The 13,567-nt window shown below is 39.9% G+C and overlaps 1 protein-coding gene and 1 long non-coding RNA gene across 2 annotated transcripts; one reads left to right on the top strand and one right to left on the bottom strand.

Moving 5' to 3' along the window:
* Positions 1 to 259: 259 nt before the first annotated feature.
* LOC131015975 (uncharacterized) lies at positions 260 to 2,866 on the top strand. The gene is made up of 5 exons (XM_057944535.1): positions 260 to 635; positions 780 to 881; positions 984 to 1,749; positions 1,845 to 2,438; positions 2,530 to 2,866. Exons 1-5 carry the CDS (start codon positions 260 to 262, stop codon positions 2,864 to 2,866), a joined length of 2,175 nt encoding a protein of 724 aa, XP_057800518.1.
* Positions 2,867 to 5,047: 2,181 nt separating this feature from the next.
* LOC131006524 (uncharacterized) lies at positions 5,048 to 8,227 on the bottom strand. The gene is made up of 3 exons (XR_009095571.1): positions 7,826 to 8,227; positions 5,806 to 5,869; positions 5,048 to 5,286 (listed from the first exon to the last, which is right to left on the bottom strand). It is a non-coding gene; the product is annotated as an uncharacterized LOC131006524 (long non-coding RNA).
* Between the last annotated feature and the right edge of the window lie 5,340 nt (positions 8,228 to 13,567).

Here is a 13,567-nt window from a genome sequence, read left to right as displayed (position 1 = left end):
GATTATGTAATACACGACCGGACACATTTCCTCGGAAACTTCCCCGGACGGACATATATTTTTCGAGCGTATTAACATGTTATATGTTGTTTTTTTACATTTCATTCCCTTTACATCATATATTTATTTATTTATTTATTATTTTTTTCTGTAGATGAATGAATATGGGAGATACTTTGTGGTCAATTATGGAGGTGCCTTCAATGGTTATGAGTCCATCGGCGGCTCTTCTAAGGGTTTGCATATTTTTGGAGACACCATGGCTACTACGTTGTACATGATAAATCACCTGATGTTGGAGAATTCATTGAGCACTAATTACAGCTTGTATTATTTGACGAAGAGATTAAATGATAGGGTCTACAGTAAAAATCTTCTTGCCGATGACAATGATTTGCTTCAGTTGTTGGTGTCCCAGCCACATTTTCCTGAGATTTATGTTGTCGAAGACGAGTCTAGTGGAGGAGTGTATATTCCTTCGTTCGATCTCCCTCAATTTTCCGCATATGGAGGTGAATCTAATGCAATATTCGAAGGTGGGGACGGATTGGAAGCAATCCAAAGATATGCTTATTTAGACTTATCAGCCGGAGATTCACCAGCGCAAGAAATTGTTGAACCGTCGATCACTTGGGGTAATCATTAGTCAATGAATTGGCCTTCATGGGATGAGCCAAATCCGAATGTTTACTACCACCAAACAACTGAGCATTATTGGGGTCCAGCTGATAATCAATATACAGACGAGTCTTAGTTTGTGGAGAATGATGATAATGTAGATGAAGAATATGTTCCATCGTTTGAAGCCGAGACTGATACAAGCGTCTCTGAAGACTTGTCGGAGCCAGAGAACTTGAGAAGCGCGGGGATTGAATATGCAGGTTGGTAGAATTTGCAGATCGATGACGATGAGGATAAATAGGTTGCTGGAGCAGATGAACTAACTAATTGGTTAGTTCTGGTTATCCCGTTGGACGCTGCAGCGTCACTTGTGGATATTGAAGATTATCAGCTTCTACCTCGGGAGCTGTCAAAGAATTCTTATTTTAATAGCAAAGATGATCTGATCGTTGCAATCGGTCTATGGAACATGGAACAGGGCAAGGAATATTCTATCACCAAATCAGACAACAGACGAATTTACTTCAAATGCAAGCATTTAGATAAGTGCCCCTTCAAGCTCAGTGCATCGTCTCAAGATGGATCCATTTGGGGTGTGTATAAGTTTACCAATGAGCACTCATGCGACGGTGATCTAGGGCGCGTAAAGCGAATAAAGGCCCTCGCAAAAGTCGTTGCAGCATATTTGGCACAGAAAATACATGACGATTGTGAGATCTTGAAGCCGAAGGCCATCAAGCTGGAGCTGCAACGTGAGTTTGGTGTACACATCAAGTACGTTGTTGCATTGCGAGCCCGTAATCGAGCGACTGAGATGGTTTATGGTCGACATGATCAATCCTTCAAGATGCTGCCTAAGTATTTATACATGTTGAGACAATCCAATCCCGGTTCGTTGGTGGAGTGGGAAGTTGACCCCGATGGCCGATTCAAACACTTATTTGTTGCTCTTACAGCTTCGGTTAGTTGTTTCATGTTCAACTTACGGCCAGTGATTGTAGTCGACGGCACACACTTGAAGGGCAAGAATAGGGGTATTCTGTTTGTTGCAGTGACCAAGGACGGCAACGAGAGTTTATTCCCGCTCGCGTATGATGTTGGCCCGAAAGAGAACGATGAATCGTGGATGTATTTTTCATGTCGCGCATTCGACGTGTTTATGGGCAAGCCAATCCACTTTTGATTGTCTCTGATCAACATATCTCCATTACCAATGCTATCAGGAATGAGTTACCAAATGCCACCCACGGCCTATGCTACTACCATTTGCAAAATAACCTGAAGCATTACGGTAAGGCCGTGGTAGAGTTGTATCGACAAGCTGTATTTGCGTACGAGAAATCTGACTTCACTAGGGCTATGAACGCCTTAAAGGTTATGAAGAGAGCCGCGTACGAAAAACAAATGGGGATTGGGTCAGAAAAGTGGGCTCGTTCGATGTGTCCTATGCCTGTGCGACGGTACAGTTTTATGACATCAAATGCTGCTGAAACTTTTAATGCGAGATTGTTGTGGGCAAGAAGACTTCCTATCTGCTCAATGTTAGAGGCAATCAGACTTGTTATTGAGAAATGGTTCAGCGAGCGACTAAGAGCTGCACAACAAAGCGATGAACCCTTGTCTGCTGAGGCCGGTAAAAGGGTAGCTATTGAAGTCCAAAAAAGTCGTCGATACACTGCACAAAGGTTGAGTGGCCGGAAGTATAAGGTGCAAACTGGTGACAGAAGCTTTAAAGTGCATCTGGAGAAGAAAAAATGCGAATGTCGAGCATTTCAGCTAGACCAACTGCCCTGTTCTCATTCAATCGCTGCAATAAGGTACGAACATTATTTCCTTGGTGGGTTCATGTAAATGTAAATATGTTCTAATGTTTGTTATATTGATTATTGCCGGATGTTGTTTTTATAGTGAGGCAAGTGATACGATCGCGGAGTATGTAGACGATTACTACACGAATGAATTTCTTATCGATTGTTACTCTGGCGAAGTTAATCATCTACCACCGAGACACCAGTGGTTGATTCCCGAGTACATCGCTGAGAGTGTTGTATTACCTCTGATTGTCACTAGACAATCGGGGCGCCCAAAAGAAAGTAGACATCGAGGTGGTGGTGAAGGTAACAACACACAAGCAGAGGAGTCTTCTAGTATCAGGCGTCGTAAACCAAAGAAGTGCAGCATCTGCCATGAAGAAGGACACACCAAGAGAACGTGCGCTGGCAGGGCGACTGAGACCAGGGAGTAGTGGTTTGTATTTGTGTGTTGTAACAGTTAATGTTATTGATTGAATTATCTTATTATTCGATAATATGAAATGATTAACTGGAAATAAAGTTCGTTGATTAACTAAAAAAACCACACATGAATATAATAATATACAACACTAAACAAAACCAAGTCTATTGAATCTACTATTTGCAATTTCACACAATCCAAATATAGCTCTAGCGATCTTGCTCCTATATGCCATCACGTTTCTATTACCCCACTCAATGGATGGAGAGCCAGATATCAGTCGTTCTGCATACATGCAGATGAAAGGCCCGCAGCTGACAGCGTCTTGCTGCTGAAACTTATCATCTAGTGGAGGAAACACCGCCGTCATAATTGGCCACTTGTCCTTTGCCACTGTCGAATCAACGGATGTGTGGTCTAGCCACATCGACAACTAAAGGACATGTGGCAACAATCTCAGAATAGGTAGTAGTTGCGTCATTCAAAAATTTCGCCACTCTTCATTAAGATTGTGCGCTACTGGTTCATACACCTCGCAAACGGCTTCGCCCAACCGAATACGACAGGCGATAAAATGATTGTCAATAATAACTGGCATGAGAACCTATGACAAACCACAATGAATTGGTTTAAAACAACGATAAATCACAAATAATCATCTAATGTATCTTTAATCATTACCTGTGAGGCATTCATCCATCCAATCGTTTGACCAGGAGCGAGTTCATGGTCTGGAAGTGCTTTTCCACGTACAGCGGAGATCCAGTCTATGTGAGGCTTCCAACCGTCAGCTATTCCGGTATGCGTCAATATATGCCACTCATTGGCAGAAAATTCACTTGCTTCATACTTGGCCAATAAAGCTTCCCACTCGCCCTTCAGGTATATATACAAATCAAACAAATAATGAATAATTTATATCCGCACCAATGAAAACATATAAATAATGAAAGTTTACTTATAAACCAATCCGTGTCCACTATGACTGTGTTGTTCATATTTACTTCATCAAGTAAATCCCCGCAACTGGCAAGCCTATGTCTCAATGTCAAAAAGTACAAGTCAATGTCCTACAACAAAGTTAAAATTAGTAGGTTAGTACAAAATAATTTAACAAAGTTAAAATCAATAGATTATTTACCCCAGTTGGAATTCCTTAATGGGATTCTCCACCCGCTCGAAGTCGTCATACACCCGCAAACCACCACTGGCCCTGACACACCGCACGACCCTTACCACCTTTACAAGTATTTATCCACTTCTCATATATGTCGTTGCAGTGTTGTGTCACTGGACGTGGAACTGGGCTATTAACCCAAGGCGAACTCCGAAATGTAGACGGACGTCTCTGCCTCCGACTGCGACGAGGTGGCTGCTCTGCTTGTGGCGCTTCTTCCGTCACACTCAAACGACGCTCTTGTGACTCAGGCTCCTCTGTCTGAGCCGACCCTGATGAACTAGATTGTCCCCACTCATAAGGTGCAACAGTAATGAGCGGCTCAGCAAAGTATATCGGCTGCTCTGTCCTATACTCCGGTCGCAGGAATGGGGAATAGCCATGAGGGTAGACAAAGGTCGACCAGTCAAAGCTCTGCATAGCCGGTGTGCAGTAACCCTGATCCTTTATAATGTCCTTCCACTGCTCGTTATAATCGTCGTCGCAGGGACCTGAATCGTGGGGACCTGAAGCGCTGGGACCGGCTCTGTTCTTTGGAGGAGACCGTCGCTGGTAATGATCAGGGGATTCAGACCTTCGAGCCTATTTGCTCTTGCCCTTATCCTTTTTGCCCTTGCCCTGCAGTTTATCGTATAATTTGTTAAAGAACTTCTTCATCTCCTTACGGATCGTCGTCTTGACCCATTTACGGTCCACCTCACCCTCGCTGGGACTGGATATTGGCTGAGATCCGCTCGACGATGAAGAAGTATGTGGTATTGGACGCTTTCCCAGATCAACAGAATGACGAGCCGGCTCGTGGGCTTGATGTCGCAGCCCGAAAACCCGACACTAGTAATAGCGGGGTACGAGTATCGATACGACTATTTTTAAAGAATAAAAGATAAGAAGAACTAGGTGAACGTCATGCGGAAGCTCACATCAAAGCATGCTAAGGAAAATATTATTAATTGAACCCAAGGGTAAAATCGTCAACGTCGTTATAACTTTTTAATTATCAGGAATTTCACGAACAAAAACAAAACAGGTATAGCTTATTTTTCATAAGGAAACATAATATGCAGAGTATCGCAGCAAAAGGCGAACCGGTTACATGTATGGAGACACATAACCGTGAGTATATTACTTGATTCATATTCAAAGTAACTTCACATCAAGACTTTATCGATAAAAAAAAAATGAAATACGATAAAGTAAATACGTCATCTAACGATCCCCCACCAGCACCAGACCAATCTCACTCCTCGCTTAGCCTGCACATTTAGAAATACATGCAGGGCGTGAGTATATAATACTCAGTGGGCAAACGCCGAAAAACAAGAAAGGCGCTCTTAGAGCTATAAGTTTGAAGCTTGCCACATCTCAGCAATACACAGAAAATAAAGTTAGTATCAATGAATCTGTGCATGCAGTTTTCATAATCAACATCATAAATAAGTAACTGCGCAGTTTAAACATTCATCATGTATGTACCACATCCACTACTCATCATCAAAGGTACTGAGAAGTAGGCCTCCCTCTCAAGTACCGTGACCGGCCGACCCGAAGACGGCTCACAGTCACCTCTGTGCACAAAATCCCTGCTTGTGGCAGGACTCAATTCATCTCATCTCATCTCATCAGTAGAGGGTAACATACAAGCTCAACATCAAAATTGGCAAGTCAAACAGTTCTCAAACATCATTTATCTCAATTCATTTGATAAGCTCATAACATCATAACATCATTTTAGAAAGCTCATATGATAAACATATACTCAAAATATTGCCCACCTGAAGACCTTACTCAAAAACTCCCGTCAAAGCGGAGTTACTTACTTCCTTGCTCTGCTTGTGTCTTCAGGGATCATCGTCATCATCGAAGGTTCATGTCAGAAAATGAATCTCGATTAGAAACTCATTGGCAAAATCTCATGCCTTAACTCATGTTCTATCTTATATTCTATCTCTTAATCAACTCTACATAAACTCTTCACTCATTTCAAATCCTTAAGTCCAAGGATAGGGTTCAAGAAAATCATGGTTCTAAGTCTCGATTCATCTCTCATATAAGACTCGTCTAATCTCATTCAAACACTTAGGCAACACCATCACATAAGGCACATAAGAGAATACAATCAAACATCAACAAAACATGCTCTGTTTTTCCACTGACTCAACTTCAAAATTTAACACGTTCTGACTCCGACATCCCCTGGACTCCAGAACCATACCAAAAGAAAGGTATTTGAGTCTAGTTTCATTTAAAAAAAGTAGAGTCAGAAACTCCAAGTGGTTTGGGAGATATGGCGTTTTTACCACGGTCTACCATATTCGGCAGTTTTGAGCAATCGGAAACATTGATTTTTGAAAAATAGTAAACGTTGTCAAACTGAGCTCAACTTTGGTGTATATCTAGCCCAGACAGTAAGTTTGTTACCATAAAAATTTGGAAAGCTAGATCACACAGGAAGCTACTGAAATGAATGACTTTGTCCCCTGTTCTCTGAAATTCCCGGTAGAAATGTGCAGATTTGGTTTTGCATTTTATAAAAATAGTAAATCACGTCCAAAGGACTTGAAACTTTACCGGTATGCTTAAGACTCATGTAGGGACATGCTGTAAAATTTTCAAAGCCATTAGACATCGACAACCCGTCGATCACAGTAGGTCAGTAGCCTACGAAAAATCACCAAAAACTCATCTCAATCTCTTAAATGCTCAATTCAACATTCCTTCAAAGAAAACCAATCAAAGCTCATTTTAAACACATACAACACTCAAAAACATTCAAAAACATTTAAAATACTCATCATACTCAAATTAACTCTCCTCTTTTACATCTTACTCAAATCTCAAGGAAAACGTTTCTACAAACGTATCAAGTAAATCCTCTTCTCAATCTCATGCTCAAAAACACTCAATCATTCATTATTGACTTCATACATCATGTAACTCATTTTACACATATATTTCCCTTTTTATCATATAAACTAACTCTAGTGAAAAACTCATATATCAAAATAAAATTCTCAACAAAAGCATGACAACTTTCACCTAATGGTCATAGATCAAAATAGACCACATTTTATCAACTATTGACTTCTCAAAATATGAAAACTCAAAAACTCTCATAAACTAACTCAAGTCAAAATTTTACTTAGCCTACAAAAGACTTAATCAAACATAATTATACACTAACATCATGCTCAATCACACATATCTTAAGCCAAATCACTTATTAAACACATAGACAAGAAAGTCCAATTTTTATTAAACTAACTCTTTGAAATTTTATAAACTCACATGGATCTTCAATCTCATCATATATCTATCAATTTTAATCATATAAACTCACATAATTATACCATCAATTTACATATAAGGGCATATATACACATAACCCAAATTTTAGTAAACTAACTCATATCAAAATCATCATTTGACATCATATACTCAATTTAATCCATCAATCATCATCATATACACCTCATAGACTCATTTACATCATCAATTCATCATTTAACTCATTGACTCAAAATTTCCCATTTTTGGGTAAACTAACTTCCATCAAAGTTTCACATCTCATGACACATATTTTACAACATATATCAAACATCAATACACATCACATAACTCTCATTTTTCACCCCAAATCAAGAAAAGAAAAAGAAAATTTTTTGAAGGGGTGAAGACCCCTTTTTTTCGAAAATTAAGGAAAATAGGGAGGGGTGATTTTCTTGCTTCATCTTTCAAGAATACACTCACACAACATCCTTCAAACAAGAATTATAGAAAAACATGGCCACTTACCCAAGTTCTCACCAAAATTCTCACTTTCTCACTCTACTTTGGAGCTTCTTCTTCAAGGATTCTCTTGATTAAAAGTGGATAGAATATGTTTATGGAGGATATTAGAGTGATTTGAAGTGTTTGGTGATATTTTAGGAAGCTTCGAAGGTTTCCATCAATGGAGGAAAATGGTGGAAATTAGAGATGAAGAAGATGAGTGTATGTGTGTGTTGGGCGAAAATTCAAGTGAGGGAGAGAGAGATGGCCGAAAATTTTAGTGAGGGAGAGAGAGATTTGGCTTTGCAAGATTGAATTTGATCTTGTGATCTTTAAAGGAGATTTGCAAATCTTAGAAAATATTTGCTAATTAATGGATGATCTTTCTCTCTCTAATCTCTCTCTCACTCTAATCTCTACACTCTCCATAATATACTCTCAATCTCTACTCTCTCAATTTCTATACTTAGTCATTTAAGGCATATAACATATGGTATGGGTAATTAAATAAAGTGTGTGAAAGGTGATCAAATAAAATCACAAAACTATGGTAAAGTCACTCATTAATAAAATACCATAGTATAATTATTCATGTGACCAAAATAAAATAATTATAGCACTAATATTAGTGCACTCACTCAATTATAATATTCCTCTTCGTGGGAAAAATCATTTAAAAAAAAAATATATGCTTGGAAAAATTTTCCATAAACCGGCATCATTTGATTTCCCGGTAAAAATAAACTGTACTCGCTTTGCAAACTTAATAAAAATTCCAAGTGCTAAGGTCTCAAATAAAAATCATAATAATATGGTCATATTGACACACGTCACAAAAAAAATCACATATCAATCACTCACGTAGATTCTCATAACGTCACATCAAAACAGTCGGCAACACAGACAACCTAGACGTCTCTCTGACCGACTCTATATATCAAGGTTTCTCACTCTTTCTTCCTCGACTCTATTTCCAACCCAGTATTCCTATTTTTCTTAATAGGACAGTCAATCTCTAACAATTCAGTATCCGGTAACTCTATTCCCGGTAGTTGGAAATAAAATAAAATCTCAGCTCAAAATCAATCAGCATCTCTATCTCCACTCATTTCTCAAATCTCATCACTCTAATTCCATCATCAGTTTATTCACTCGTATCTCTATTTAAAAGACAATCTGTCTTATCTGCTCAAAAAAAAAAGTAGTCTCGTAATTCGACATCTCAGTACTCTCAATAGTGTTTAGACACTATCTCACAACATGAGGAAAAGTACAGGGTGTTACATCCTACCCCCCTTAAAAAAAATTTCGTCCCGAAATTTGAGTTATTCTTCTTCGGGAAAAAGCTCTGGGTACTTCTCTTTCATCTTCTCTTCAACTTCCCATGTTGATTCTTCTTGACTATAATATCTCCATTGGATTTTCATCAAAGGAATCGATTCGTCCCTCAATTATTGGATCTTCCAGTCCAGCATAGCATCAGGTCTATCTCTTCGTAGCTCAAAACTGGTTCCAGGGACACTTCTTCTTGATAGATGACGTGTTTTGGATCAAACACGAACTTTCTCAATTGAGAAAATATGGAAAACGTCATGGACGTTCGTGAAGCTCGGAGGCAACGCTAGTTTATAGGCTACATGGCCTACTTACTCCAATACATCATAAGGTCCTATATATCTCGGTTTGAGTTCTTGTTAACTCGAAAATAACATGCTCCCCGAGATAGGGAAAAACTCACATAATCATCGTTTCTATCATCAACAGAATCTATTCACAATTACTCAATTGTTGAGTTTTCTTTTCTCGATTTTGCTAATCGATGCCATAATTCATGGCTAAGTGGTCTCACTTCTATTGTGGAAGTCTCTAATAGGTATAATTGTATAAGGTTGCCAAAGTGGCGCCTTCACATGTTAACACGTTAAACATCCTTCTACGAATGATGCCCTCTCTCGCTTCTTATTCTCCTATCAAAGCGTCGTTTCAGTCTTGGCATATCTTTATACTGCCCGCATGTGTGGTGTAAGGGGTGTCATGAGCTTCGCTCATAATCTCATTCCTCAACTCTTCTTTATCGGGTATACACACTCTCTTTTAGACAAAAAGGCATTATCTGTCGTCTCTTCATAATTCTCTACTTTTTCGGTTCGAATCTTTATTCGCAATCTTTCCATCTTCTCATCCACTCTCTATGCTGTGACTATTCTCGATCGTAAGTCAGGTGTAATGCTCAGTGCAGAAATTATTATTTCTGTCGTTGGTGGTGGTATCTCTACCTCCTAATTCATCTTCTCGAATTCCTTGATTGGGTTCTCTTCTCGAGTAAGGAGAAATCCTAACTCTCCCTGTTTCTTTCTGCTCAATGCGTCGGTTACAACGTTAGCCTTTTTCCAGGGTGACAATTTGCTCCTCGATCGTAATCCTGCACTAACTTTCATCATCTTCTTTATCGCATGTTCAGATCTTTTTGCTCAAGAATTATTTTAGACTTTTATGATCGGTGTATATCTCACACAGTGCTATGTAGAGACGGTGTCTCCAGATCTTCAAAGCAAGCACTACGGCTGCTAATTCTAAACCATGCGTTAGATAACTCATCTCGTGTGGTCTCTGTTGTTGCTAAGCATACGCTATAACTCTTCACTCTTGCATCAGTGCACATCTTGGACCATTTTTCGATGCATCAATATAAACTGCATACTCTTAATCCGCTTCTGGAATAGCTAACACTGGGGCTATAGTGAGCCTCTTTTTCAGCTCTTGAAAACTTCGCTCACATTCGTCCGTCTGACGGACTTGACTTCTTTCTTTAGCAGGTGCGTCAATGGCTTAGCGATTTCTGAAAAGCCCTCAATAAAACGTCGATAATACCCTGCTAATCTCAGAAAACTGTGAATCTCGTGCGGTGTGGTTGGCGATCTCCGCTCCTGTACGGCTTGAACTTTTGCTGGGTCTACTTCAATTCCTCTCGCAGAAACAATATGGCCGAGGAAATTGACTTCTTCAGGCCAGAACTTTCATTTGCTAACCTCGCTTAAAGCTTTTCAGCTCGTAATCTTTCTAACACGATCATCATACGCTCTTTGCGTTCTCGTTTACTCTTCGAGTAAATCAGGATATCGTCAATAAAGACTATCACGAACTTGTCTAGGTATTCGCGAAAAATGCGGTTCATGTGATTCATGAACACAGTTGGTGCATTTGTCAAACCGAAAGGCATTTCTTCCAAACATCTTTGAGTTTATAGTAATGCCATATTGCATACGCGATGCCGTCTTCGGAAATATCTTCCGATCGTATTTTCAGCTGATAGTATCCCATCCTCAAGTCAATCTGTAAAAAGGTGCTTGCTCTTCGTAGTTGATCGAACAGATCATCGATCCGGGGTAACGGATATTGATTCTTCAACGTTACTTTATTCAACTCTCGATAATCGATACACAGCCTCAAGTTTCCATTCTTCTTTTTAACAAAAAGAACTGGTGCTCCCCATGGTGAAACACTGGGTCGAAAAGAAACCTATATCTAGAAGTTCTTGTAGTTGCAGCTTTAACTCTTGCAACTCTGTGGGGGTCATTCTGTACGACGCTTTCGACGTCGGTACGGCGCTAGGCTCTAACTCGATCGTAAACTCAAGCTGTCGGTCTGGGGAAAACCCGGTAAAGTTTTAGGGAAAACGTCTTTGTAATCTCACACGACTGGCGCGTCATCAACGTTTGCCTCGAATTCATCTCTCTGGTTCAAAATATACAACATACGCGGTTGTATCTTTTCTTCGCAAGAGATTTCTTGCTTGCAGCGCCGAGATGATCAGCGTCTTCTTCCATTTTCTCTCAATACCAATGAAGGAAATTGGTTTTCGGCCAAATGGCTGAAAATATATTCGTCTCTCCGTGCATTGTATCTTCGCACGATTTTCTTCTAACCAGTCCATTCCTCACATTTATATCCAAGTACCACATATGCATCAGTCTCAGATTTCTAATCTCGAGCTTAATCGATTCTAACTTAAATTCTAAGTTAGGGCATACGGATAAAACCGTAATAATTCTGTCTATGGGTATGGCTACTCTTTAGAGGTTGTGGAACAGTCTCTACGTTCAGTGTCGAACAAACTACTACAGGCATACCTTTCGACTCGCCTACCTGTCACGATTCCTCGATTCTTGTCCGGTGTTTTCTACTCAAGCGCGAACAGTCTCTGATGATGCGGTTGATTTGCCTGCGGGGCTGGTAGTTGCCTTCTTGACTGATGTGGTCGGTAGGCGGGTTGTTGTCGCTGTGGTAGAAGTGGCGGTAGAGTTCCCTCCATTGTTTTGAGTTGTGGCCGAAACTGACTCGGTCGTCATCCGCTTCTACTTTGCTGACGATTCGAACACTGTTTCGAGTAGTGCCCGACCCTTCCGCAGGTGGAACAGCTATTCTGTCTCATTTTGCATTATCTCAGATGTAATTTATTGCTCTTTGACAAGGCGATAACCCTCGCGGTCCTTGAAAGTTTACTGCTTCTGGGGCAGTTGGGCCAACATAAGGCTGATTGTCTCAGTTCTGATATTGTGGTGGCGCATTCTGACTCTGCCACGGCTTTTTGGGATCTTGACTTCGGTCGTCCCATTTTCTCTTTTCTTCTTGCCCGCATCCAGGAAAGGATGGATTGCACGTTTGCGTGCTCAATTTCGTTCAGGGTGCTGAAGCTTAAATCACGTTCTTTGGCTGTATGGCCAGTTTTATATCAAACGCTCTATTTAATGCTTTAGTACACATAACCGCATTCTGACTCGTTACATCGTCTCGTACCTCTTGTCTCAAACCTGATCGAAACAAAACTGACATCTTCTCATTCATCTCTTCTCGATATGTGGCACACCGGACCTAGTCACGAAACTGACGATCGTATTCTGCTACGGGTTTTATTACCTTATCTCATATCATCAACTCTATTTCTTTCTTTGATCGGTTTCTCTTTCTCGGTAAAAGTCTAAGGGAACATATATCAACCTTAGAACAAATTCTCATAACTCACGAATCATAAGACTCTTACTCAACATCATACTATTTTCTCAATTCTCATAACTCATCGTCAAAGACATATCTCATGTCTATCATCGCAACCTCAGCTCAAAACTCTACTCAAGCATAGAGATTCTCTGGTCATCGTCATATAAACATATATGAAAGTTTTTCTCTTTAGAGAACTCTTACAATTGCGGGGCATAACGAAAATAAAACATCCCCTAATACTACGACGATGCTACATCTATACTAGTCGTCATCTCAGTCTACTATCGTGGAAAACATTATCTGCTCTAATCTGTCATCTCGATCCCCTTGAATCTGCTATTGCCTATTCTGGCTTAGCATCACTTCTTCTCGTCCTCGAATTTGTTAGCTTGTTGCATACTTGGCTAATATAAGAAAATCCATAATCGAAAAGTTGTGCTCGTCCCGTAATAATTATATTCTATGGCTGCTCCCATATATCGTGTTTCTTCCAAACACTCTTCTTGTTATACCATCCTAATTACCTAGACATTCCTAATTCTTGTCGGATGTGGTAGGGAATAGGATGTGATGAATAGAAATGTCTGATCTTGAACAAGACGAGCTCAAGTAATGGAATGATTCCATAATAGCCAGTGTTATTTCAAGGATAATGAAGAAGTTACAATCAAGGTGAGATCAAAAGCTAGAACAGAATCTAGAATGAAACTGAGATATGATATGATTGGGGTAAATCAATACTGGAGGTAGAAACAATCCACTAAG

Source organism: Salvia miltiorrhiza, chromosome 1 (genome assembly GCF_028751815.1).
Source record: "Salvia miltiorrhiza cultivar Shanhuang (shh) chromosome 1, IMPLAD_Smil_shh, whole genome shotgun sequence".
Lineage (NCBI taxonomy): Eukaryota > Viridiplantae > Streptophyta > Magnoliopsida > Lamiales > Lamiaceae > Salvia > Salvia miltiorrhiza.
This window is presented reverse-complemented; position numbering and strand designations above follow the sequence as displayed.